This window comes from Ranitomeya variabilis, chromosome 1, assembly GCF_051348905.1.
Source record: "Ranitomeya variabilis isolate aRanVar5 chromosome 1, aRanVar5.hap1, whole genome shotgun sequence".
Lineage (NCBI taxonomy): Eukaryota > Metazoa > Chordata > Amphibia > Anura > Dendrobatidae > Ranitomeya > Ranitomeya variabilis.
This window is the reverse complement of record NC_135232.1, coordinates 332,105,501-332,133,452: the sequence shown is the minus strand read 5'-3', so window position 1 is coordinate 332,133,452 and position 27,952 is coordinate 332,105,501. Positions and strand designations below refer to the sequence as shown.

The following is a 27,952-nucleotide window of genomic DNA, read 5'->3' as shown; positions in this document are numbered from 1 at the left end:
CCAAGCCGCCGTCCTCCATTCTTCGCCGGGAGGTGGTTGTAGCGGAGAATTCGTCAGAATTGGAACAAGAAATTTTGAGGGCTCAGTTCCTAGCTCCGACGGCTAGACCAGGGGATAAATTGTTTGTTCCAGATTTATTGTGGTCTAGACTTCTGCAGGAGTTTCATGGGTCTAGGCTGAGTGCTCATCCCGGTATCACGGCCACTAGAGAGGCAGTAGCTAGGGTGTTTTGGTGGCCTTCACTTGGGTCTGATGTTAAGAGATTAATTTCTGCTTGTGGTGTTTGTGCCCGTTCCAAAAGCTCGCATAGTCGGCCGGCTGGGGAACTCATACCTTTACCGGTACCTGATAGGCCATGGACTCATCTCTCCATGGACTTTATTACCGGTATTCCACCTTCCAGGGGTAATACCGTGATCTGGGTGGTGAACAGGTTTTCGAAACAGGCCCATTTCGTTCCCTTGGCAGCATTACCCTCAGCAGAAATTTTGTCAAGGTTGTTTGTGCTGCATGTGGTCCGTTTGCATGGGGTACCCCTGAATGTTGTGTCTGACAGAGGGGTGCAGTTTGTGGCCAAATTTTGGAGGGCATTCTGTAAGAAATTGGGCATCTCACTCTCCTTCTCGTCGATGTATCACCCGGAGAGCAATGGTCAGACGGAACGCACACATCAATCCCTGGAACAGACTCTTAGGTGTCTGACCTCCGCCAGACAGGAGGATTGGTGTGATGCGTTACCGTTGGCGGAATTTGCTTTTAACAACCGGGTGAGTCAATCCACCAACATGTCCCCATTCCTGATCAATTATAGGTTTAATCCCCATTTTGGGGAGTTTTCTTGGTTGGATTCTGGCTGTCCAGGGGCTGAGGGATCTGTTCAACGGTTAAAAAATATCTGGGCTGAATTCCAGCGTAATATCTCTCGGGCCCAGGGGAGGTATAAATATTTTGCGGATAGGAAGAGAGCCCTGGGACACATGTTTCAGGTGGTGGAGAAAGTTTGGCTTTCCACACATAACATCAACTTGAAGGTACCATCAGCTCAATTGGGACCGAAGTTCATCGGTCCGTACGAGATTGTGGAGATAGTCAATCCAGTGGCATATAGGTTGCGTCTTCCCTCGTCCTTAAAAATATCTAATGTGTTCCATAAATCCTTGTTGAAACCCATGGGGTCTGTCAAGGAGGACTCGGAGTCTGTTGTTCCTCCATTGTTAGTGGAGGGTCACTGGGAGTACGAAATCGGACATATTGTGGACTCTCGGCGAGTGCGCCGCTCCTTGCAGTACCTGGTCCACTGGAAGGGATATGGACCGGAGGATCGTTCATGGGTCTCTGCTCACTCGGTACATGCGGATCGTCGAGTTCGGGCTTTCCATGCCAGGTACCCAGGTAAGCCTGGGGGTCCAGAGGCTCCACGTTGAGAGGGGGTTACTGTCATGATCCCAGTGCAGGGTTTGACCTGCACTCCAGGGGTTAATGTTTTGATCACAGTGCAGGCTCTGACCTGCACACCTGGGGCTTGTTATTGGCCTCTCTCTCATTCGGGGAGAGTTTCTTATAGCCCTGGGAAGCTCCAATCTCTGTCAGTTATACTTTTGCTATTGGCTGAGTGTGTTCACTTCTGTGTGCTTGTGCCTGTATTCTAGCTTGCTTGTATGGTTCTGACTCTGTTCTATTCCCCAGTGTGATTTTGCCTTTTGATTCTGTACTGTGTATCTGCTTCTCCGGTTTTCTGACTCCTGCCACGTCCCCGACTATTCTTGATTATCCTGCTCCTTGTGTACTGCGTTACCTCTCTCGTTTATTGACCTCGGCTTGTCTTGGATTGCGTTTCCCTTTGTTGCCCCATCCTTTCCCTGGTGTCCGGTGACTCTCTTTACCTTCTCCTGTACCCTCTGTTCCTGTAGTATCCTGCATCCTCCAGCTACACTCCAGCTACAGGATGCTAAGCCCCGCCCCCTGTTGTCACGTGACCACAGGTCCTTTCAGTACACTCACCACCTGGCGTTCTGCTCACTCCAGCTCTGCCGTATTGGTGTTTTCTTGCCCAGCTCTCGGGCGCTGTGAGCACAGCTGTCACAGGCTGTCTGAGACTCTGGGTTCTCACTGTCAGGGCAGCATAAACCGCTGGAAAGTGCCACCTGGTGGTTTCTCCTGATAGTTTGCCTTGATACCCCCGTTGCTGTCCTAGTATGTGGCTCCCTCGTCCTGTCCTGGTATGTGGCTCCCTCGTCCCTTCCTCGTATTTGTGCCTCCCCCGTCCTGTCCTGGTATGTGTAGCTCCCTCCCGTTGCTGTCCTGGAATGTGGCTCCCCCTTTTGTCCTGGTATTTGCTCCTTCCCAGTCCTGTTCTATGTGTGGCTACCGCCCATCCTGTCCTGGTATGTGTGGCTCCCCCTGTTGTATGCATGGCTCCCCCAATCCTGCATGGCTCACCTCCCGTCCCATCGTTGTATGCATGGCTCACCCCCCTGTCCTACTCACCCTCCCCGTGCCGTCGCTGCATCTCTGTTGTCCCGGCGCAGCAAGCTCTCCTGTCCTGAGCGGTCACGTGGTAGCGTTCATTAAGGTAATAAATATGCACTCCATGCCTATGGGAGTGGAGACATGTGCATATTCATTACCCTAATGAGCAGTACCACGTGACCGCTCAGCACAGGAAGAGCTGCCGGCGTCGGGACAACGGAGATGCAGGGATGGAGATGCAGCAACGGTGCGATGAGAGTGAATTTGATGTCTTCTGTTAGCCTGCTCCTGCCGCTGCTCTGTCGCTCCCCCTCCCCTGCCGGCTTTCTGGACAATGACTCGTGTACAAGCTGAGGGGGGCATTTTCAGCACAAAAAAATGTGCTGAAAATCTCAGCTTATACACGAGTATATACGGTATTTGTTTTGCTAAAATACAAAGGAAATGTGTCATCTTTAACTTTAGGCCCTTTAGAGATCATTTCATCTCAACTTGCTTAACTGTTCACAATACAGTAATTTTGACAAGGGGTGCCCAAAACTTTACATACCACTGTATCTGTGAAAAAAACGAATAGAACACGTACATCTGATATCTTTCTTAGTGCAATGTCGTCAAAGTGTATGTAGCTTAATATGGCATGAAGCTAATACTCATCTTTCTTCTCTTCACACAGGTATATACTCACTGATCTGCTGGTGTAACATCTGTCAAGCATGAACATCTCTCGTTGATATTTCAAAATTTCATCTTTGGAATATACTAATTGTTCTTGTAAAATAGAAAAAATTGGAGTCCGGCTCAACAGGACTGGATTTTCCTTTTCTTTTTCAAAAGAAATTATAGGGCATACAAAAGAAAAATGACCCAGTCGACGCGTTTCGACTGCACTAGGCAGTCTTACTCATGACTAATGGTCAGGTAACATGCAGTCATTTATATATTCTTTTACAAGGTATAACACAGATGTTCTTAATTCACTTAACAAATGGGTGTTACATAAAGCGAGCGATGTAGCAAATACTAGAATGAGATTACAAAACTGCAAATAATTTTTTCACAGTGCAGGTGAAAAAATTATATATAAATAAAGTCACACACCAAAATTATAAAAAACACATGCAATAGTGTGATGTTGAAATGTCAACTATGTACATTTTTCTTTTGTATGCACTATAATTTCTTTTGAAAAAGAAAAGGAAAATCCAGTCCTGTGGAGCCGGACTCCAATTTTTTCTATTTTCCTTGATGTGAGGCCAGGGCGAGGCCGGAGTCTGAGCCCCAGGTGGATGAGAATGGAGCAACTGGGTGAGCTGGAATCAAGTTTCTATAATTGTTCTTGTGTCTGTTTGTAAATGTTCAAAGTTTTCTTATTCACTTCATGTTTTATATTTTTTTTTTTCGGCCGGCAAGGGTGTTTGTTTCTCTTGCATAGTATTACTTGCTCTGGTTTCTAGTTAGTTGATTAATTGTTTAACAAGATACATTGGGCCCAGCTCTTAGCAGATACCATTTATTCAGAACTGGCTTAGGGAGAGCTCGTATGCTGAGGGAACATGTGCAATAACTTTCTAAATGCAATATCGTTGAAGTGCATTGCAGATAAACATGGTAGTTCAACAGGGCAGGAGACAGTTAAGCTATGCCAGATATTCTGACAAACATGCTTCTTGTTAAACTGTACTACATTATCTATTTTCCATATCATTTCACTGGTTACCCATTCACTACATATCTAACGTATCTCACTCACCCACAAATCTCTCCACAGATATGCAACACCCTATACCTCCACTCTCATCTTTTTTTATCATCCAGCCTGTGCTGTCCGCTCCGCAACTGATGTAAGATTAACATCCGAACCTTCCACTTCAGTCTCCAAGACTTCTCTCGTGCTGCCCCAGTTTTCTGGAATGCACTACCCAATACGATAAGACAATACATTTTTAAGCTTGCTTTAAAAACACATTTCTTTAGACAGGCCTATCACCTCCCTGCACTAATCTTCCCTGTTCCTGCTTTCTATATTTTCCTTAGAATCTTTCTCCTCCTACTTATCGGTACTTACACCCATTAGCACTTGGTAACTTTACCACATAACTTGTACACCATTCATTTTTATATACATTTTTACACCATACCGGTTGAAGTTCCTTATAGAATGACACAAAAACATTATTGAATGGTTTTAGCTGAGGAATTCAATGTCTTTGTTGCTTCCAAAACCAAGTCCTCTAAGTGAGGATGGCAGTTACATTTTTTTAAAACTTCCTGTGAATTCCAAAAGTAACTGCTCCTGTATATATATGCCTTGAGGCACGTAGTTTACAAACCTGGGTTACCCCCGGAGCCTCTGTAATTAGTAAATAACACCAAAGTAGGCCTCAAATGTGATAAGTGATTATTTCTGGAGAAAAATATTTAGACTTGAGAGTCCTCTCAAATCTAAATATTTTTCTATCTACTGGTTAACAAGGTACGGTATCATTTCTGGAGAGTAATCTTGTTTGAATATTGATTATATGTATATATATATTAATATTTATGAGGATAAGTATTTATTTACATATATTTATGATGGTCATACATCCAACACATGGTAGCAAACAATACTTTTGGCAAAAAATACTAATGAATCGACTCCAAAAGGTCACATTTTGAGAAGACCACCCATTGATATACTCATTATGTTCTTTAGGAAAACCACTCCAATACATTGTTTTTCACTGTAACTTTGAGTGGTTGTCTCACCATCGTTCATTGTAAGATATGTTTCTTGTCTTTAGCAAAAAAACGCACTAAGGGTAACATTTGTTAGATTACTTTTCTGGGTATCATCCAAGGTACTGCATGCAGGGTAGGGAATCATGCTAATACTGGCATTGAGTCGGTAACTTAAGGTACCGTCACACTCAGCAACTTTGCAACGAGAACGACAACAATCCGTGACGTTGCAGCGTCCTGGATAGCGATCTCGTTGTGTTTGACACGCAGCAGCGATCTGGATCCCGCTGTGCCATCGCTGGTCGGAGCTAGAAGTCCAGAACTTTATTTTGTCGCCAGGTCGGCATGTATTGTCATGTTTGACATCAAAAGCAACGACGCCAGCAATGTTTGACATGGAGCCATCAACCAGCGAGAACGAGAAGTGAGTCGCCGTTACGTCACTGGATCGCTCCTGCATCGTTCTGGAGCTGCTGTGTTTGACGTCTCTACAGCGACCTAAACAGCGACGCTCCAGCGATCTAGTTTAGGTCAGCTCGTTGTCTATATCGCCGCAGCGTCGCTGAGTGTGACGGTACCTTAAGTTTTTGGTGAGGTTTCTGCCGATCAGTCAGGTTCTCACTGTGACATAGAATCTAGGACTGTTACAAATTGCTCATCGTGTTTGTCAAGCTGGAGAATTCTGGATATGAACCATTTAACCTGTGAAAAGAAATGATTTACCATCAGGGACCTTATATTTAGCATGTGAATATTTGTTCTGTAGGCACATGGAAAATTAAGGTGAACTTTATACAAAACATAAAAAGTAATACCAGAAATAAATAAAAAAATTAATTACTGTATAGCTGTGGCTATGATACAGAATATAAAATCCAACACAAGTACTAGTAACTAATACACAAGAAGAAGGTCCTAATGCAATGTCACATTGAATAATACTACCTACAGTGACCAGTCCGCCATCTTGATTTACAATTAGAATTGTAGCTCAATTTTAAATTTGTATTTAGATGTTCTGCAAAATTCCTCCTACTTTTACCACTGTAGTTAGGGGGTAGGTGCAATCTATAGTGTGCTTTCTCATCCAAGAGAATCAGGTTGATTATGCAAATCACACTCTGATCGTAGAATCTGCAATTCCCTTACCTTTACAATTGTAATAGTTGCACTATAGAAGAAGCTAATTAGAAATAAGGCGATAAATGTGACTGCTGTAGACCAGAGACTGTCATCATCATCCTCACTGCTGCAGTCCCAGACTACGTACTCTGTGGAGGAAGAAAATGAATGCAATCATTATTTATTAAGCTTAGCTATGATATGTTCTCAGTGTATGGACTAAAAGCAGTTAAACAAAACCCACTTGCAGTGTTAAACGACAACCGATCAGCTAATTCTTTGTCATGACATATTGGTAGTAGACGGTTCTGCTATTGTTCTCGGCAGCACATTTCCTGATGTGCCGCAGAGAACAATAATTGTTTTAGCCTGCTTAAAAACAATTGAAAATTGAAAGGGTATTCCCATCTCCAAGATCCTATCCCAATATGTATTAGATTTGATAATAATGTTAGCAAATATCTTCAATATAGTTCTTCTGATTTATAATATTGCTTTCCCCATGTGTAGGGCATTGCAGTAGCTTAGGTTTCCGTGGTTACGACCACTAACAACTAACTAACTGTCACTATATAAGTGGTTATAATCAGTGATGAGCGAGTGTACTCGTTGCTCGGGTGGTCTCCGAGTGTTTTTGACTGCTCGGAGAATTAGTTTTGGTTGATGCAGCTGCATGATTTACAGCTGCTAGCCAGCCTGAGTACATGTGAGGGTTGCTTGGTTGCTAGGGAATCCCCACATTTATTCAAGCTGTCTAGCAGCCGCAAATCATGCAGCTGCATCAACAAAAACTAAATCTCCGAGCACTCACAAATACTCGGAGACCACCATAGCATGCTGGGGAAAACCCGAGCAACGAGTATACTCGCTCATCACTAGTTATAATCATGCATACCTAAGCTACTGCACTGCCCTGCACATGGGGGTAAGTGACATTGTGATTTAGAAGAACTATACTACATTTCTAATTGCTAATATTATTAGGGTAACATCTTATCTGAACACGCTTGGGTGTTATCCGAGCATCTGGTAGTGCCCGTGTATTATGTTCGAGTCCCCGCAGCAGCATGATTTTCGACTGTTATACAATCTGACACATGAGGGGATTGCCTATTTATTAGGGAATCCCCATGTGTTCAGGCTGTCTAACAGCTGCAAATCATTCAGCCCCAGGGACTAAAGAATAATATATAAGCATGCCCAGGATACTCGGATAACACCCGAGCATGCTCCGATAACATGTTATCCGAGCAGGTTCGCTCATCACTAATTATTATTATTACACCTACTACATATTGGCATATTGGGATAGGAACTTATTGATGGGAATACCCCTTTGAGGTCTCACCTCATTCATTGTATGGTTTACACTGCCCGATTATTGGGAACGTAGCATTCCTAAGAACCCTCGTGATAATCGGCCATGGTAAATCCAGCTTTACTCTTTATTTCCTATTTCCTCTTTTCACATTCATGTATTCTATTGCTCTTATTGTCGAATTAGGACAGTCTGTTCAAAACTTTTAAAAGACAGATGACATAGCAAAAAGGGACTGAAGATAAATATTTGTGTGACTGAAATAACGTGTAAATTGTTTTATTCCCAATACTAGACTAATGTTACTATTTTGATAATTGACTGAAATGTACCAAGGGTTGAGACCATACACAGGAATACAAGCAGTATCGGACTGTGGTACATTACCCTTATTCACTAATTTGCCCCCGCTTCTATATACTATTAATATTAAACTGAGTAGTTTGTAAAGTGAAAGAATGATGAGATGCTGCCTTTGTACATAAGTGAATCAGCAGTATTTTGGAAACTAGAGCTCATGTAGAACGATAGGAATCCAGTTCTACTCAGGACCCAGAGGGGCTTCACCTGTTACCCTGTGGGCCTGTGCGAGATGGGTCACTAGATTGGAATATTTGAGTCAGCATTTCTCCTCTTTCTTATATAGATGTAATGAACTATTATTTGATGGATTGTGATCTTCATAGATCATCAAAATGTTGTATCCTTTTAATTTGCAATATTTTGGTCAGTGGTCCAAAAGTCAGACTTCCACCAATCATTCAATGATGGCTGAGGGTTTAATCTTAAAAAAATATTTTTCTTAATACGGACATTTATCATTTATCTGCAGGATTAATGATACATTTCTGGGTTCCAAAAATCACTAGAATGGTCGTTAAGTTATGAAACGTTTAGAAGGAGCAGCTGTCAAGTATGCGCCCTCTACTAGCTCCATTCAAAGACAGTCAAGTACATCATCAGCTGTTACATGACCCCCATAGACATTGAATATAGCGGCATATTCCATGATGGACTGCTGCTCCAATTAAACTCTTTTTACTGTGTTCATAAAATGATCCATGGAGAGTCCATTTACTATTATGGGCAGCATGGTGGCTTAGTGGTTAGCATTGCAGCGCTGGAGTCCTGGGTAGAAATCCCACAGTGGACAACATCTGCAAGGAGTTTGTATGTTCTCCCCGTGTTTGCGTGGGTTTCCTCCTGGTTCTCCGCTTTCCTCCCACACTCCAAAGACATACTGATAGGGAATTTAGATTGTGAGCCCCATCAGGGACAGTGATGATAATGTGAGTAAACTGTAAAGTGCTTCGGAATATGTTAGCGCTATATAAAAAAATAAAGATTATTATTATTTATTATTATTTCCACAAAAGTTTGTTTAAAGGGATATTGCCATGTCCAAGATCCTATCCGAACATGTAATAGCTGTAATAATATTAGCAAATATCTCCAATTAAAAATGTAGAATGGTTCTTCTGATTTGCTATGTCATTTACCCCATGTGCAGGGCATTGAAGTAGCTTAGGTGCCCATGGATATGACCACAAATACAGTCATAGTTAGTAACTTAGTTGCTAGTGGTTTTAAGAATGGATACCGGTGCTTCTCACAAAATTAGAATATCATCAAAAAGTTAATTTATTTCAGTTCTTCAATACAAATAGTGAAACTCATATTATATAGAGTCATTACAAACAGCGTGATCTAATTAAAGTGTTTATTTCTGTTAATGTTGATGATTATGGCTTACAGCCAATGAAAACTCAAAAGTCATTATCTCAGTAAATTAGAATTATTAACAAAAACCACCTGCAAAGGCTTCCTAAGCATTTGAAAAGGTCCCTTAGTCTGTTTCACTAGGCTCCACAATCATGAGGAGGACTGCTGACTTGACCAATGTTGAGAAGGCAGTCATTGACACATTCCACAAGGAAGGAGCCACAAAAGACCATTGCTAAACAAGCTGGCTGTTCACAGAGTGCTCTATTCAAGCATATTAATGCAAAAATTGAGTGAAAGGAAAAAGTGTGATAGAAAAAGGTGCGCAAGCAACCAGGATATCTGCAGCCTTGAAAGGATTGTTAAGAAAAAGCCATTCAAAAATTTTGGGGAGATTTACAAGGAGTGGACTGCTGCTGGAGTCATTGCTTCAAGAGCCACCACACACAGACATATCCAGGACATGTGCTACAAGTGTCACATTCCTTGTGTCAAGCCACTCATGATCAATAGACAACGCCAGAAATGTCTTACCTGGGCCAAGGAGAAAAAGAACTGGACTGTTGCTAAGTGGTCCAAGGTGTTGTTTTCAGATAAAAGTAAATTTTGCATTTCAAACAACTATGGTACACTGGCGCTGTCCTAATACGCTGTATTGTGTGAGCTGCTGGCACCCTGGCAGGTGGGATGTGTAAACCTGCCGAAACAAATAACCAACAAAAGTGAAACAAAAGGGCTGCCGCGCTAAAACACAAATAAATGAACAAATTACCACGTAACAGTGCCCACCTTGTTGTGTTTGCAATCACACGTCTCTGCACAATCCCGGAACTGAAGGAGCAACACCGGCTGGTGTGTGCCCAAAGTCTCTGTTGCATCCGCTACCTGTGCTGGGTCTACAGATGGGGAGCGTCCTCCCTTTGCACCATAGGTGGCTCCTAGAGAGCTTTCCGTGACAAATGGCGGTTTACCTCTGCCGAAGGCGCCGCCATGTGGTAGCGAGGTGTGCAAGGGGCGTGGTTTAGCGGTGACGTCACCTGTCCGTAGAAGACGGACATGTACAGGGGCCAATGACCGACGTGTTTCGAGGGAACCGTCCCTCTTCCTCAAGGTTGTTGTCCCTGTACTCACGCTGAACCTTTATGCCCCCGTGCTTCTCCCTGCTACTATGCCAGTTTTCCTAAGGGAGATAATGTATATGTCCCCTGTACATGTCCGTCTTCTATGGACAGGTGACGTCACTGCTAAACCACGCCCCTTGCACACCTTGCTACCACACGGCAGCGCCTTCGGCCGAGGTAAACCGCCGTTTGTCACGGAAAGCTCTCTAGGAGCCACCTATGGTGCAAAGGGAGGACGCTCCCCATCTGTAGACCCAGCACAGGTAGCGGATGCAACAGAGACTTTAGGCACACACCAGCCGGTGCTGCTCCTTCAGTTCTGGGATTGTGCAGACATGTGTGATTGCAAACACAACAAGGTGGGCACCGTTACGTGGTAATTTGTTCATTTATTTGTGTTTTAGCGCGGCAGCCCTTTTGCTTCACTTTTGTTGGAAATTTTGCATTTCATTTGGAAATCAAGGCCCCAGAGTCTGGAGGAAGATTGGAGAGGCACACAATCCAAGCTGCTTGAGGTCTAGTGTAAAGTTTCCACAATCAGTGATGGTTTGGGGAGCCATGTCATCTGCTGGTGTAGGTCCACTGTGTTTAATCAAGACCAAAGTCAGCGCAGCCATCTACCAGGAAATTTTAGAGCACTTCATGCTTCCCTCTGCCGACAAGCTTTTTGGAGATGGAAATTTAATTCTCCAGCAGGACTTGGCACCTGTCCAGAATGCCAAAAGTACCAATACCTGGTTTAAAACCAACACTATCACTGTGCTTGATTGGCCAGAAAACTCGCCTGAGCTTAACTCTGTAGAGAATCTATGGAACATTGTCAAGAGGAAGATGAGAAACACCAGACCCAACAATGCAGGCGAGCTGAAGGCTGCTATCAAAGCAACCTGGGCTTCCATAACACCTCAGCAGTGCCACAGGCTGATCGCCTCCATGCAATGCCGCACTGATACAGTAATTGATGCAAAAGGAGCCCCGACCAAGTATTAAGTGCATTTACTGAACATACATTTCAGTAGGCCAACATTTCGGATTTTAAAATATTTTTTCAAGCTGGTGTTATAAAGTATTCTAATTTACCGAAATAATTAATTTTGGGTTTTCATTAGCTGTAAGCCTTAATCATCAACATTAACAGAAATAAACACATGAAATAGATCACTCTGTTTGTAATGACTGTATATAATATATGAGTTTCACTTTTTGTATTGAAGAACTGAAATAAATTATAAATTTTTGATGATATTCTAATTTTGTGAGAAGCACCTGTACCTAAGCTACTGCAATGGCCTGCACATGAGGTAATCGACATCTGTTATTAGGAGAACTATACTAGATTTTTAACTGGAGGTATTTGCTGATATTATTATTATTATTACACTTATAACACATTGGGATAGAGTCTTGGATATGTGAATATCCCTTCAAGGCTTCATACACAGGGCAAGGCAATAAGTAATAAGGGAGAAATACTAAGGCACTACGTGAGTTCACTGATTTTTAAAGGTAGTTTTCTATCCAACTCAGGGTGTATATTGAGCCATATTATGTCCATGTGCTTTAGATTCCCAAATCCTTTTTATGTGATGGGTCTAATTCTATTATTTTACTTACAACATCCATAAGTATTAGTAAATCATTTTTCTATTCTATATTGTTATGTGGCTTATATCAGACCCAGTCTGTAACCCCGTTCATGAATATTTTATTGGGATTTTTTTGTGATCCACATATTTTAGAAACACGTCCTTTTTGTAGTATTCTGTGGCATTTTTTCTTATTTGTTTTCCATAGAGCCAGTAGCAGTTTTCTTTTTTTTCTAGAATGTGGTTAGTTTGTGGTCAGACATACACGTATTAGCACACAATTTTTGCAGCATTTTTAAATGCAGTATTAGTGTGATTGAGGGTGGAAATAGATTTTAACATATCTTTTCCAGACTTTGCTGCTATGTCTGAGAGAGGCATAAATTAGGGACAGAGACTATTTCTAGCAATGTGTCACTTGCTGGGTTTCTTGCTGTAGATTTGATAAAATCACTGTTTTATCTTCTGCAGCTCTGCTAGTCCTCTCAGTGATGAGTTTCTGCTATATAGTCCTTGATATTCATGAGCCCTGGCTATCTGTTCCCTTTATCATTCATTGTCAGTTTTCTGTATATGCACAGTGTAGGCATAAAGGTGACCTGCGATGGTGCAGAGTCATAGAGAGCTCATTATTGAGAAGACTAGCAAATAAAACTGTGATATCAAAACCTACAGCAAGGAGCTCAGTAAGTGAGACAGCACTGGAAACAGGTTCTCCATGTCTGGTGAAAGATTTCCTTTAAGGCTAGAGACAGTGGGAATCCATGCACTGGTTTGTCCAGCACGTGCCTGCACTCTTTCTGCTAAAGATTCATATATTCACATAGCCCACAGAGTATAGATGGAGGTCATATCCCACAGAGCATAGATGGAAGGCATATCCCACAGAGCATAGATGGAAGGCATATGCCACAGAGCATAGATGGAGGGCATATCCCACAGAGCATAGATGGAGGGCATATCCCATAGGTCATAGATGGAGGATGGAGGGCATATCCCATAGGGCATAGATGGAGGACATATCCCACAGGGCATAGATGGAGGATGGAGGGCATATCCCATAGGGCATAGATGGAAGGCATATCCCACAGAGCATAGATGGAAGGCATATGCCACAGAGCATAGATGGAGGGCATATCCCACAGAGCATAGATGGAGGATGGAGGGCATATCCCATAGGGCATAGATGGAGGACATGTCCCACAGGGCATAGAGTGAGGGCATATCCCACTGGGCATAGATAGAGGGCATATCCCACAGGGCATAGATAGAGGGCATATCCCACAGGGCATAGATGCAGGGCATATCCCACAGGGCATAGATGGAGGGCATATCCCACAGAGCATAGATGAAGGGCATATCCCATAGGTCATAGATGGAGGATGGAGGGCATATCCCATAGGGCATAGATGGAGGACATATCCCACAGGGTATAGAGTGAGGGCATATCCCACTGGGCATAGATAGAGGGCATATCCCACAGGGCATAGATGCAGGGCATATCCCACAGGGCATAGATGGAGGGCATATCCCACAAAGCATAGATGGAGGGCATATCCCACAGAGCATAGATGGAAGGCATATCCCACAGGACATAGATAGAGGGCATATCCCACAGGGCATAGATAGAGGGCATATCCCAAAGGGCATAGATAGAGGGCATATCCCACAGGGCATAGATAGAGGGCATATCCCACAGGGCATAGATAGAGGGCATATCCCAAAGGGCATAGATGGAGGGCATATCCCACAGGGCATAGATGGAGGGTATATCCCACAGGGCATAGATGAAGGGCATATCCCACAGGGCGTACATATAGGGCATATCCCACAGGGAATAGATGGGGGGCATATCCCACAGGGATAGATGAAGTGCATATCCCACAGAGCATAGATGGAGGGCATATCCCACAGGACATAGATAGAGGGCATATCCAACAGGGCATAAATAGAGGGCATATCCCACAGGGCATAAATGGAGGGCATATCCCACAGAGCATAGATGGAGGGCATATCCCACAGGACATAGATGGAGGACATATCCCACAGAGCATAGATGCAGGGCATATCCCACAGGGCATAGATGGAGGGCATATCCCACAGGGCATAGATGGAGGGCATATCCCACAGAGCATAGGTGGAGGGCATATCCCACAGAGCATAGGTGGATGGCATATCCCACAGGTCATAGCTGGAGGGCATATCCCACAGGGCATAGATGGAGGGCATATCCCACAGAGCATAGATGGAGGGCATATCCCACAGGACATAGATGGAGGACATATCCCACAGAGCATAGATGCAGGGCATATCCCACAGGGCATAGATGGAGGGCATATCCCATAGGGCATAGATGGAGGGCATATCCCACAGAGCATAGGTGGAGGGCATATCCCACAGAGCATAGGTGGATGGCATATCCCACAGGTCATAGCTGGAGGGCATATCCCACAGGGCATAGATGGAGGGCATATCCCACAGAGCATAGATGGAGGGCATATGACACAGGGCATAGATGAAGGGCATATCCCACAGGGCGTACATATAGGGCATATCCCACAGGGAATAGATGGGGGGCATATGCCACAGGGATAGATGAAGTGCATATCCCACAGAGCATAGATGGAGGGCATATCCCACAGGACATAGATAGAGGGCATATCCAACAGGGCATAAATAGAGGGCATATCCCACAGGGCATAAATGGAGGGCATATCCCACAGAGCATAGATGGAGGGCATATCCCACAGGACATAGATGGAGGACATATCCCACAGAGCATAGATGGAGGGCATATCCCACAGAGCATAGATGGAGGGCATATGACACAGGGCATAGATGGAGGGCATATCCCACAGAGCATAGATGGAGGGCATATCCCACAGAGCATAGATGGAGGGCATATCCCACAGAGCATAGATGGAGGGCATATGACACAGGGCATAGATGGAGGGCATATCCCACAGGGTATAGATGGATGGCATAGCCCACAGAGCATAGATGGAGGGCATATCCCACAGGACATAGATAGAGGGCATATCCAACAGGGCATAAATAGAGGGCATATCCCACAGGGCATAAATGGAGAGCATATCCCACAGAGCATAGATGGAGGGCGTATCCCACAGGACATAGATGGAGGACATATCCCACAGAGCATAGATGCAGGGCATATCCCACAGGGCATAGATGGAGGGCATATCCCACAGGGCATAGATGGAGGGCATATCCCACAGAGCATAGGTGGAGGGCATATCCCACAGAGCATAGGTGGATGGCATATCCCACAGGTCATAGCTGGAGGGCATATCCCACAGGGCATAGATGGAGGGCATATCCCACAGGGCATAGATGGAGGGCATATCCCACAGAGCATAGGTGGAGGGCATATCCCACAGAGCATAGGTGGATGGCATATCCCACAGGTCATAGCTGGAGGGCATATCCCACAGGGCATAGATGGAGGGCATATCCCACAGAGCATAGATGGAGGGCATATGACACAGGGCATAGATGGAGGGCATATCCCACAGAGCATAGATGGAGGGCATATGACACAGGGCATAGATGGAGGGCATATCCCACAGGGTATAGATGGATGGCATAGCCCACAGAGCATAGATGGAGGGCATATCCCAAAGGGCATAGATGGAGAGCATATCACACAGGGCATAGATAAAGGGCATAGATGAAGGGCATATCCCACAGGGTGTACATATAGGGCATATCCCACAGGGAATAGATGGAGGGCATATCCCACAGGGATAGATGAAGTGCATATCCCACAGAGCATAGATGGAGGGCATATCCCACAGAGCGTAGATGAAGGGCATATCCCACAGGGCATAGATGGATTGCATATCCCACAAGGCATAGATGGAAGGAGGGCATATTCCACAGGGCATAGATGGAGGGCATATCTCACAGGAAGTAGATATATGGCATATCCCCTCTATCTATATGTCAGTTCATGCACTCACAAACTACTGTATATAAGCATTTCAAAGACTTTTTCTAATACAATTTCTAAACCAAAGTGTTAAAAAATGTATTTCCATTTTCATCTGTTATGTGACAGTATATGGCAGCACCTATCTGAAACAGTTCATGTCGTCAGGTTACCATGGCAGCCAGTAGCCTACTGAAAGCCACTGTCACTGCCATCATGGTGACTCGCTGAAGCCCATTCTATAGATATGCTATATAGGAGATCGTTAATTGACTCAAGTATTGCAGTATATAGTACTAATGATAAAATGATTACAGATTCAGTTCTCTTAGTGAGACTAAATAAAAAAAGAAATATCTGGAAAAATAAAAACCATAAAAAGTTTAAAAGGATCTTGTCACATCAAGAATTGCTATTTACCTGAAGATATAGGGTTAATCTGCAGGTAGATAGAGTTAAAATCATGTTGAGTTGGTTTACTGGAAAAGCAGCTGCAGGTAGAAAATGACCAATTTCTCCCTGCAGCTACTAAATTCCAGTCAAAGTGGTGATGTAAAAAGCGGCTACAGTCACCACTAGTGATGAGCGAAGGTGCTCGGATAAGGTGTTATCTGAGCATGCTCGGGTGCTAACAAGTGTCTTCAGTGTGCTAGAAAAAAATGTTTTAGTCCCCGCAGCTACATGTCTCGCTGCTGTTCGACAGCCACAACACATGAAGGGATTGCCTAGCAAACAATCAATCCTTGCATGTGTTGCGACTGTCGAATAACGGCGAGACATGTAGACTTGAACCTATTTTTCGAGCATACCAAAGTCACTCGGCTAGCACCCTAGCATGCTCAGATAACATCTTATCCGAGCATGTTTGCTCATCACTAGTCACCTCTCATACTGTGAGTGTTCTGTAATGACTCAATGGCACTTTGATTGACAATTAACAATCAAGTGCTGGGGACAGATTACAGAACGCTCACTCACTGTATGGTAAGCAGTGACCATAACCCCTCCCTCTACCGCCCTGATGACTGGAAGCCAGCAGCCGCAGAGAGGAAAGAAGTTCAGTTTTTCCCTATAGCTGCTGCTCCAGTAAAGTAGCCTAAAGTGATTTTAACAACGTTTACTTTCAGATTGATTCTAGATCTACAGATAAATAGCATTTGTGGACATGACGTATTCCCTTTAAATTACCCCCTTCTCAGATGTTTCCATATTAGTTCAATCTATCAAAATGGAAAATTAACCAACTCATGCAATGTACGGAAAAAACAAAACAGAATTTCCATTTTTGCACACCGTACCTACTGAAAAAATTGCAAGAAAAAGTCATAGAAACATCATATGAACTCCAAAATGGTAGCAATAAAAACTACCACCCTGCTCACAAAAAAACATGATATTACTCAATTGCTCAATTGACTGAAAGATAAAAATTTGAGTGTAGGAAAATGAGGACACAAACTAATTTTTGAATTGTCTTGCATTTTTTAAAAACAGCAATATATAAAGTATATATATGTGTTTGCTATTGCTGAAATTGTACTGACCTGCAGAATCATCTAGTTATGACCCCTCTTATAGTGACAATTAGTTAGATAGTTAGCTGCTAATGGTCGTAAGCATGGATACTGCAATGCCCTGCACATGGGGTAAGCAACATAGCAAATCAAAAGAACTGTACTACAGTTCTAATTTGAGGTATTTTTTATTATTATTATTATTATTATTATTATTATTATTACACCTACTACATGTTGGGATAGGATCTTAGAGATGGGAATACACCTTTAAATTCTTGCCCGCTGTCCCCTTCATCCTATTCATATTAACATGCATGCTTAGTCAATCTGGATGCGCATGTTCATTATGTAGTCGGCACATATCTATATGTGTATGCTACGGGGGCAGTCAGGCCGCTACTTTGTCTAATCAGATCTCATAACTTTTAACTTATGACTATTTTATTACAAATAATTGGCTAGCACATGGATTTAACCAGTTGAAGACTAGGCCATTTATCTCTGTTTCTGACTTGGCCCATTTTTTAAAATGTTTTTCCTACATGCGTTTTAAAAGAATTGTAAATTTATTTCTCGTTTGGATATTCACTTGTGTCTTTTTTGTGATACGTGGCTCTTTACTTTCATGTCACTATTATATTCTCTATTTTTTTTGCTGGTATTGAGCGATATCATGGGAAATACAGGAACTACCAAAATGCATTTAAAAATGTGTTTCCCTTTATGTAACAATTATTTTTATATATTGGATATTTTTTTATCGTGGCAAGGCTAGTTACAACAGCTTGGATTGACTGGATTAGTGATGACTGATGAGCGAATATACTCGTTACTCGATATTTCTTGAGCACGCTCAGGGGTCCTCCGAGTATTTTTTTAGTGCTCGGAGATTTCGTTTTTATTGCCACAGCTGAATGATTTACATCTGTTAGCCAGCATATGCCCATGTGGGGGTTGCCTGGTTGCTAGGGAATCCCCACATGTACTTATGCTGGCTAACAGATGTAAATCATTCAGCTGCGGTGAGGAAAACTAAATCTCCGAGCACTAAAAAATACTCGGAGGACCCCCGAGCATGCTCGAGAAATCTCGAGTATATTCGCTCATCACTACTGTGGATTACCTGCTATTATGTATTAATTCTATTTATAATTTATTTTTCACATTGTGCCCTCCATAAGATTATAAAAGACCTTTGGGGGGCATTTCAATAGATAAATGTTTTTATTTTCCTTCTATTTCCCTTGTAACTGGGGCTGGTGTATTAGTACAGTTACAAGGGGAATGCAGCCTGGTGTCTACACATCAGAGCTGTGTGGGTCCCCTACCACCCAGCAGCTCCTGCTCCCTCACTTTACACCGCGCTTGCGTATACAGCGGTAGACAAGGCACATATGGTAATAAACTGTCTGTGCCTTCTCTATCGGGGCTCTGACTGTCTCTGACAGCTGGATCCTCGCTCCTGCGATCGCATGTAGTTGCGCTACTATGCATTGATGCTTTAGAACACCACAGCAGAGTAGGAGCCGGACTGCCCGGATGTTAGAAGTCTATGGGTGGTCCAGAAGTAGTTAATATAGTAATAAATCAGTGGCAAACATGAATTGACCAGGAGCATTTAAATCACTCATCTTTGTCATGCATCTTTCTTTGTATTCCTTCTCTTGTGTTGCTGTTTTATGTGTTCTTACCACTAGAATCCATACAAAAGCGACAGTATCTGACAGGGAGGAAGCACACACTGCTGTTCAGTCAGCAATCATTTTGGCAATGTAAATGGCTTTAAGGCTATGTGCACGAGTTGCGGATTCGTGTGCAGATTCTTCGGCACCATTTTTGAAAAATCCGCAGGTAAAACGCACTCCGATTTACCGCGGATTTCCTGCGTTTTACCTGCGTATTTCACCTGTGGTTTAACACCTTTTATGGAGCAGGTGTAAAACGCTGCAGAAACCGCACAAAGAATTGACATGCTGCGGAATAAACACTGCTGCGTTTCCACGTGGTATTTTCCGCAGCATGTGCCCTGCGGATTTGGTTTTCCATAGGTTAACATGGTACTGTACACCGCATGGAAAACAGCTGCAAAATCCGCAGGGCCATATCCGTAACGTGTGCACATACCCTAAGAGTTCATTGTACACTCGAGCAAGCAGGTATAGGTTTAAAGGGCATTTTTTAGCGTTATAAAAACACGATGAATTATAGCGCTCATTTCCCGATAATTGCGCAGTGTAAAAGGAACCTGTGCTGTCGAGAACAATAGCAGCCTATGCGCATGGAGCAATCTATTACTGATTTTGTGCATCTGAAGAGCGGTCTGCCTGGCTGTTACATGACTGATGCCCTACTAATGTGTTGCCGACCGGTATTGTTTAACACCACAGGTCGAAAGGTGTAAACCCGATCTCAGTCTTAATCAGTTTATCCCACTGTGTATAGTTTTGGTGAATACTCTGACAATGCGCATGAGTACATTAAATTTGGTTTAGCAAAGTTGGGCCATGGGCTATTACTCTCTAGCTCCAGGTATTTCTCATTCCTCCAACACAGCCTACTGATCGAGTTAGTATTAAATTAATTTTAACGTTTCAAAGGCTAAAATATGGCGAGGTTGCTAGGCACTGTCATAACCGTATATGCTTCTGCAAAAACTGGATACAGTCAACTGCACTTTTTTGGACTGCATGACCACATCTCAACTGTCCAGCTGGTCTGACCCTAAAGCTGTTGGGGACACACATTCTCTGTCCTGAAGAAGCCAATATGCACAGAAAGGTTAAGACGTCTTAGCTTTTTTTTTTCACAAAAGATTAGTATTTGCTTGAAAACTCCAGATGACAAAACAAAAGACATTTTAGTTTAGTGATTTCATCTTAAACAAGAGTTTATTGAAATACAAGCACACTTGACATGACTCACAAAATCTAGTGTTCCACACACCAGACACACGAGAAGGGATACATAGTAGATATACAGGACATACATTGGTTAGAAACCGCGATGACTAATGTTAGTACAATGCACTTAGTACATGTTGTGATAAAAAAAACCTATGTGATTGCTGGTCTGATTGGTATTGGTTCTCCATAACTGCGTCCTACGGGAGCATATAGTGCTGAAACGTAGTTGGTTGATGTTCCACACATCAAGCTGATGAATAATTGAAGTTAATACATACTAGGTAAGATATAGGGGGAAACAATAAGCATTTGGGCCAACTTTATGGCCTGGAGAAATGCACATAAATCATTTACCATTAGATTTCTTTATGGTTTTTTCAGTAATCTTGCTGTGAACAGCACTGCATGTCAAAGCTGCTCCTCTGTTCCAGTCAGATTTCTCAATTGTGAGTGTACTATAGATGAAGTAGGTTTCTTCATCGTCTTGCTGCATAGGCTCAGAGTCTGTGTAATGGTCTTCATCCTGGAGGTAACCATTCTTCTTCCACTGGACATAGATTTCTTTAGGCTTGAACCCTTTGATAAGGCAGGGTACACTGACAAAGTCATGGCTTTTAAGTTCATCTGCCGAAGGTGGGAAGACATAGACTGATGGGTCTGTGGCTGGGGCTAAAAAAGATACAAAGTATTATATAGTTGTAGAAAATTTGCAGTCTAACAGTAGCCCAAATTTAATTTCCTCCCATCACCATTACAATCATGGTAGCAATGCAGAAGTAGAATAAATGTGGGTAAGGAAGTGAACTAAACCAGGGCTGATCTTATGTTGGGTAATGTTGGTCCCATATGGTGTAGTTGTATATATGTAATGCACAAATAACCATGCCACACAGTGCCTGCATACAAGCATCATACAGGATGGTGCCCAAATTAGAGTGCCACCTCTTGGCCAAAGAACACAGCTATATAGTTGCCTGAATAACAGTGCTATATAATCCTTCTACAGCCATACACCGTAAGAATATGTACTGTATGTGCTGAAGTAGCTCAGCCCCATATAGCTTACAATTTTATGAATATAGTCACCAATAACACTGCCATATATAAAGTAATGGAATAAGAATAGTAATACGTAGTATTAATCCGAAGATTTGCAGTAGTCCCATGCCTCAGGGTTCTATGTAATCTGCAGCACTTGCGTTATCAGTGGAGTTTGGGGCTCCTTGTGGGGCTACACACGTTGCAAACCATAGAGCTTGCGCTGGGCAAGGCAACAACTCAACGCCCTTTATTAACTCAAGCTTAAAAATACACAAATAATTTTACCTTCTGTTTTTTTAATTGACTTCTCGATTGGAGATGGAAGTTCATTGTTTTGGACAATGCACGTACAGCTTTGGCCACTTAACCAATCAGATAAACTTATTTTTAATGTACTTTTGACTGTATATCGTCCAAATGCATCTATTTCTGGTTCTGAAGAAAATGCTAGAGTTTTTTTGCCGTCTTGTCTTTTCCAGCTGATCCTTAAAGATTCTGGAGATTCTACTTGAGACACCTGACAGACCACTTTTGGTTGCTTGCTGATTAAGATGTCTTTAGGGGTAGGAGGAAGAACAACAACTTTTGGAACTAGATTTTCTGGGACTGTGAAGGGAAAAGAACATAATGAGAGGGTTGATGATTAATTATCATTTGTTGTATTTTTGTTGCTCATGATAATTACTGTTGTGCAGTTTATTACAACTTTTTATGTATCTTAAACTTTTCTGTAGGTGTGATATCATCATCATCCTCAGCATCCTTCCATCATTCCATCCTTCTATCCATCACCACTTCATCCTTGTGATTAAAAAGATCATTCTCACCTGGACACTTGTGTATAGAGTCTTCATTTTTGGTTTCACTGGCTGGATGGCTCACTTTGCATGTGTACTTATCTCCAGCAATCCAGTCTTGTTTTGGAACACTAACTTTGCTACGAGATCCGAAGGTGCCATCACTTTCTTTGTAAGGTGTGCTGTTTGATGGGATTATAGATGTTGGCGATCCATTTAACAGCCACTCCACTCTAATGTTGCTAGGAGCGTATCCGAGGATGAGACAGACCAGATCAACAGAGCCACTTTCACCGCAGGAAGCCTGCATGACTTCTACTGTGGGCGGACTTGTTTTACTTGAACAGGCTAAAGAAATAAAGCAATTGTATATTATATTAACTCTATATATCTCTTTGCATCTCACTGAGATATATGTGTTATTATGGGTTAAGTATGATGTGCTCATAGACATTATATAGGTTCTTCACTAATATCCAACTGGCTGAAATAGTATGAGAGTATGAAGTACTCACAAGTCATATTCTGACTCTTTAAATGTTATTACTGGGATACGAGAGGATGGATATACTCATTGAAATTAAATTTTAATATAAAATGATGAAAGCTTAATGTTGTCTACGGGCATGCATGAGGGCAGTCCAACAGTAAGGAAGGAAATTGACATCAATTGACCAAGGAAGGCTGAACTTCATGACCATACGTCTTTTTTCAGTTTTTGTAATTATGTTTCATTTCCACATGGCCCATCCTTTGTTTTCCTGGGAGCTAGGTGTTGTGAATGTAGCTTCTTATCCTTTTGAAATAAACATGGCACAGCCAATGTGAGAGTGCATATTTATGTGGAGGTCATATGTATGGTTTGCTCACGTGTAGGACTAGGCTAAAGGGGTATTCTGGTCCAACCAAGTTACCAACTGTGATAACTATTAGATTGGTGTGGGTGAAATTGCTGGATCCAATCTCCCGAATGAGAGATTTGTGTCACCATTTTTCCTCTGGCTGTAACATTAGATCCAGGAGGAGTTGAAGGGAGCGACAAGTCAAGAATGAATCTTACCGCTCCATTGAAGCCTCAGACACTTATGAATATTGCCAAATGCAGTTCACCATTAGCACACCAGACATTAAAAAGAGCTGCAGCATGCGTACACAGCCCGTTCCTTCATTAAACTGCTCTTGAATGCAGTCTTGAGGCAGAGGAGAGCAGAGTATATAAGCCCTGCTATCTGGCACAAATATTCCTTTAGCTTTGGCTATGCTTATATTATGCCTCTTCTCAGTATAGTCCTCAAGAGCTATCCTTTAGCAGTCAAATATTTAATAAAAATGTAGAACCCCCTCTAACTTATTTAGAGAATAATTGTGATCTCACCTTCAATCTCTTTGTTGATTTTAACACCAGATGGTTTGTGGTTGACATTACACACAAATTTCTTATCACTTGTCCATTCAGATGTAGGGATCGTCAGTAGACTGGTTGATATATACGTGCCCTGTTTTCCAAGAACAGCTGGGTAGTTTCTAATTCCCCCTGTAATAGAACCTGAATTCCACTGTACGTCTACGGGAGTAGGAAGGTAACCGGTAGACAAACAACCAATGGAGACTTGATCAGAGGACAAAGAATCACAGCAGGGGACCAGAGGGAAGACTGAAGGACCCCTTGTCTCCGCTGTAATGAAATATGAATGTGGCAATGAGTTATGCATATAAGAGTAAAACATAGAAGGTACATAGCTTTTATCATATAGGAGTAAACTGAAGCAATGAAAAAGTGTTACTTATAGAAATTAGCCAGGTTCTACTAGGTGAACAGAACTTCTAAGTAATGTGAATATTACAGTTTGGATTAGGAATTCTTTTGAGTTGAGGTTTGCAGTTTACGTTGGATTAGAAATTAGGGTATAGCATTAGGAATTACATACTATGACATAACACCAATCACTTTTAGTACAAACAGAACTGATATAAAAAGAGAGCAGTCAGATAGGCAGCACAGCGGCTCAGTGGTTAAGACTGTTGCTTTGTAGTGTTGGTTCATATCCCACCAAGGACAACTGCAAGGAGTTGGCATGTTCTCCTTGAGTTTCTCCCACTCTCCAAAGACCTATTGATAGATTGTGAGCCCAAGTGGGGACAGTGCCAGTAATGTTTGTAAAGCGTTGTGGAATATATGTCTCTATATAGGTGAGTAAAATAAATAAGTGTGGCCGGCAGTCACTGATGTGAGGAGGAGCGAAGGTAGTGCTCTCCTTGTGAATATGTAAGTCCACTATGTTCTGTTTTGGGTGCTATTGACTAAATGGGCGTAAGGTGCGCTTAAATTGAGAAGTGACATCTGCTTTGAAGCTGGACTTTGACTGGAAACCATGAGTAAAGAAGGCAGCTCATTATCAATGGATGAATGTTAATGTATTGATGTATTTGGGGGTTTGTTAAAATGATGTAAATTATGCCAAATTTATCAAGATGGTGCAGTCAGCCTAATTATTGTAGGACAATTATCTGGATATGTTGGACACATATCTCCTTATTATGCTCCACGTTGCTGGCATATACAGTATATAGAGCATATGTTTAATAAGATTGGTACTGCCAGTCCTTTTAACCACACCCTTTGCAGGCCGTTTTCCAAACTATCAATTGGTGTAAACTGTGTCTGAAACACATATAATTGAAATGTTAATACATTTCCTCTTCAGGTATAAATTTCTGTTGCAAATTGCATAAAATTACTCAATATTATGTTGAGTCACATTTATTACGTATTTGCATTTTGCAAACCGATTTTTGATCCAGTTTGTGCATCAAACATACCCATTCTAGTGAATCGGTCAATGAAAAACAGATAACATTCGGACGCTATGAGTGTGTCTTCCACGTGTATTTACAGTTTAATAAGTAGGAGAGGCTTGGAAAATCTTGTCATTTATTTATTTTGCTTACAAGAAAAACGGATGGTGGTAAAAATGGACACACAAACCAAAAATGGCAAAAAAAAGGATCCAGCACACTGATGAAAATTGCTGAAAAAATGCAGATATCTGAATTAGACTTGTTAGAGAGTGGTCACAAGTGGTAGTCATTTACCACTGCAGTTATTTTTCATAGACAATTCATTTAAGGTTACCTACTAACCTTTACCTCCATACCAAATGCATAACATCTATAAACCCCATATAAGTAGATGATACAGATTGGACTTAAACATGTCTTCCTTTCCTTGAGAACCCATTGGGCCTGGTTCATTACTGCATTTACACATTTTTTTTCAGTCTACTTTACTGTAATTTATGTTTTTTTTTTAATATGTTCAACTCTTTTTTTGTGTTTGACATTGTGGGCAAGGTTTGGGGTTTCCAGATATTCTCAGCTGATTCATCAATTGTGACTTAAAAAAAAAAAAAATAGTTTACATTTTGTTGTTCAAATGGACTCCAGTCTCCACAAAAGGTTTTTTTTTTTTGTGAGTCGGAAATTTTGCAATATTTTAGCCAAACATGTGACTGTATTTATTAAAAAGTTGCAAAAAAAAAGATTAAAAAGAACATTTTTGATTTTGCACAAAATTAATGAACCACCAGTTTGAACAATTTGATGCAAAAAAATTCCCAAAATACCACAAGACAAAGAATGAAAAGTGACTTAATTAATGACAAATTATAAATTGAACCAATAGTGTATTTAAAAGAGCACAGAGCAGATTTTGAAACCGAGAATGACAGCAGGACCTAATCCGGATTTGCTCCATAATTCACCTGTTGCAGTACAAGGGGTGACATTCTGGCAAATCAGCAGATAAATTCACAGCAAAAAAAAAAAAATTCAACTTTTGTGATCAGTTTCAGGTCATATCTTGCAAACAGTGATGGCCCTATAGCTATACAAGTCTGGACCAAACTGCCCTTTTTCATACAATTTATATTCAGCTACTGTATTCAGATCTCACTGCAACCGACTTTACTTATATTGGCATAAAATAGTTTTACTCCAATTTCCAATAAATTTCAGTGTCTCTCTATCCACACTTTGATATCTAGAATCAATTTTACAGTAAAAAGCTGGCGATAGATACTTCTATACACTTGTACAAACCTGCTAGAAAATCTAAAACTATACTATTAAACTTCTATCTTGCCTTACATTTCGCCTACATGTTTTGAAAGCTAGAATCTTGCATCAATACTGTACGTTCCCACATACCGAAAACACTTTTTGCCTATATTAGCTGCATTGAGCATGAGATTTCGAGAAATCTTATGCATATTTTGCAAACAATATCCTTAGCATTTATTGACCAGCTTTGAGGATTTGCAATCCAAAACATCATTTTATGCTGATTATGTCAAAACATACCTGTACCTCACTTTCCGCAATCCATTGGCATTGACCCCTCCCCCAAAACAGTTGCTCAACTGTCTCCTACCTAATAGTCCTTGAAAATCAGACCGCACTTGGATAATAAACGAGTGCAGTCCGATTTTTTCACAGACCCATAGACTTTTGTTGACGATTTTGATCCGATGTGCGGATCAAAATAGGACATGTCTCTACGAATTGTTCGGCCTGTGAAAAATCACAGACATGTGAATAGGTCTCATTCACTATTATAGGTGCGAGTGCTATCCAAGAAATTCATGGATCGTACTTGTATGCAAAAAACTGATGTGTGAATGGGGCCTTACAGTGGTTGATTAATTGGGACTAATTCTTTCTAAACAGAGTTGCTGAAAATAGGCTGATCCCCACATGTCTGTGAGCTGGTATTCTAAGTAACCAAACATGGGAGATTGGCAGACAGCCACACTACAAATGCAGTATTATTTGATACCCAGTCAGTGGAATGAGTGACCATCTAATATATAATGCCATGTCCTCCAAATCTGGAGTCAATTCATGCAGCATTTCTTCCCTCTGGCTAACAATGTCTTGAGTAGGGAAAACCCTCACCTTTACTTTCATCCAGACGAAGACCGGCTTCACACATCCAACATTCATGATCCAAGTACGGACCACGAAGTACGGACTAGCCGTGTGTCTCTGAAGCCTATGAAGTTGTTGCGTTTAGGTCAAAGGAACTATGGCCACTCTGTAGATCGCAATCTGCACTTGGACCGTGACTGTTGGATGTGTGATACTGGCCTTAAAATTATGAATGTTCATCCTGTAGCTAGTCTTAGGCTGGGGTCACACTGGCGACTTAAACGGACGAGTGCAATGCGATTAAAAATCACATTGCACTCAGACCAATGTTAAATTATGGGGCAGCTCCCAGCAGCCGACTTTTTGTCGGCCGTTTTCCTCGGTCCGAGACAATCGCAGCATGCTGCGATTGTCACGGACACTCAGCAGACTCTCGGCTCACTCGCACCCATATAAGCCTATGGGTGCGAGTGAGACAGCGCACATCACTCTGATATCATCTGAGTGCTGTGCGTTATAAGCGGATCCCAGCAATGGAGGAGATGGAGAAATTCGTTTCTCCGCCTCCTCCGCAGCTGTGCTCCGATCCTCTCTGTGTGAGACGATCGAAGCACAGACGCATGACATTTGGCTCCCCCTTGCAGCAGAGCAGGAGCCGAGTGTCATTAGCATATCACATCCGATGATCTCGCATCGGATGTAATACACTAGTGTGACTCCAGCCTAATAATTAAAAACACCCACAAACATTTACTAG

The 27,952-nt window shown here is 42.1% G+C and overlaps 1 gene segment (V, D, J or C); it reads right to left on the bottom strand.

The window, feature by feature from the left end:
• Positions 1–5,292: 5,292 nt before the first annotated feature.
• Positions 5,293–27,952, bottom strand: part of LOC143817389 (immunoglobulin gamma-1 heavy chain-like) — a 768,241-nt gene continuing 745,581 nt past the window's right edge. Inside the window, 6 exon segments of the C gene segment in view lie at positions 5,293–5,895; positions 6,343–6,464; positions 20,786–21,100; positions 21,758–22,078; positions 22,300–22,617; positions 23,645–23,944. Coding sequence covers positions 5,812–5,895; positions 6,343–6,464; positions 20,786–21,100; positions 21,758–22,078; positions 22,300–22,617; positions 23,645–23,944 — 1,460 coding nt within the window.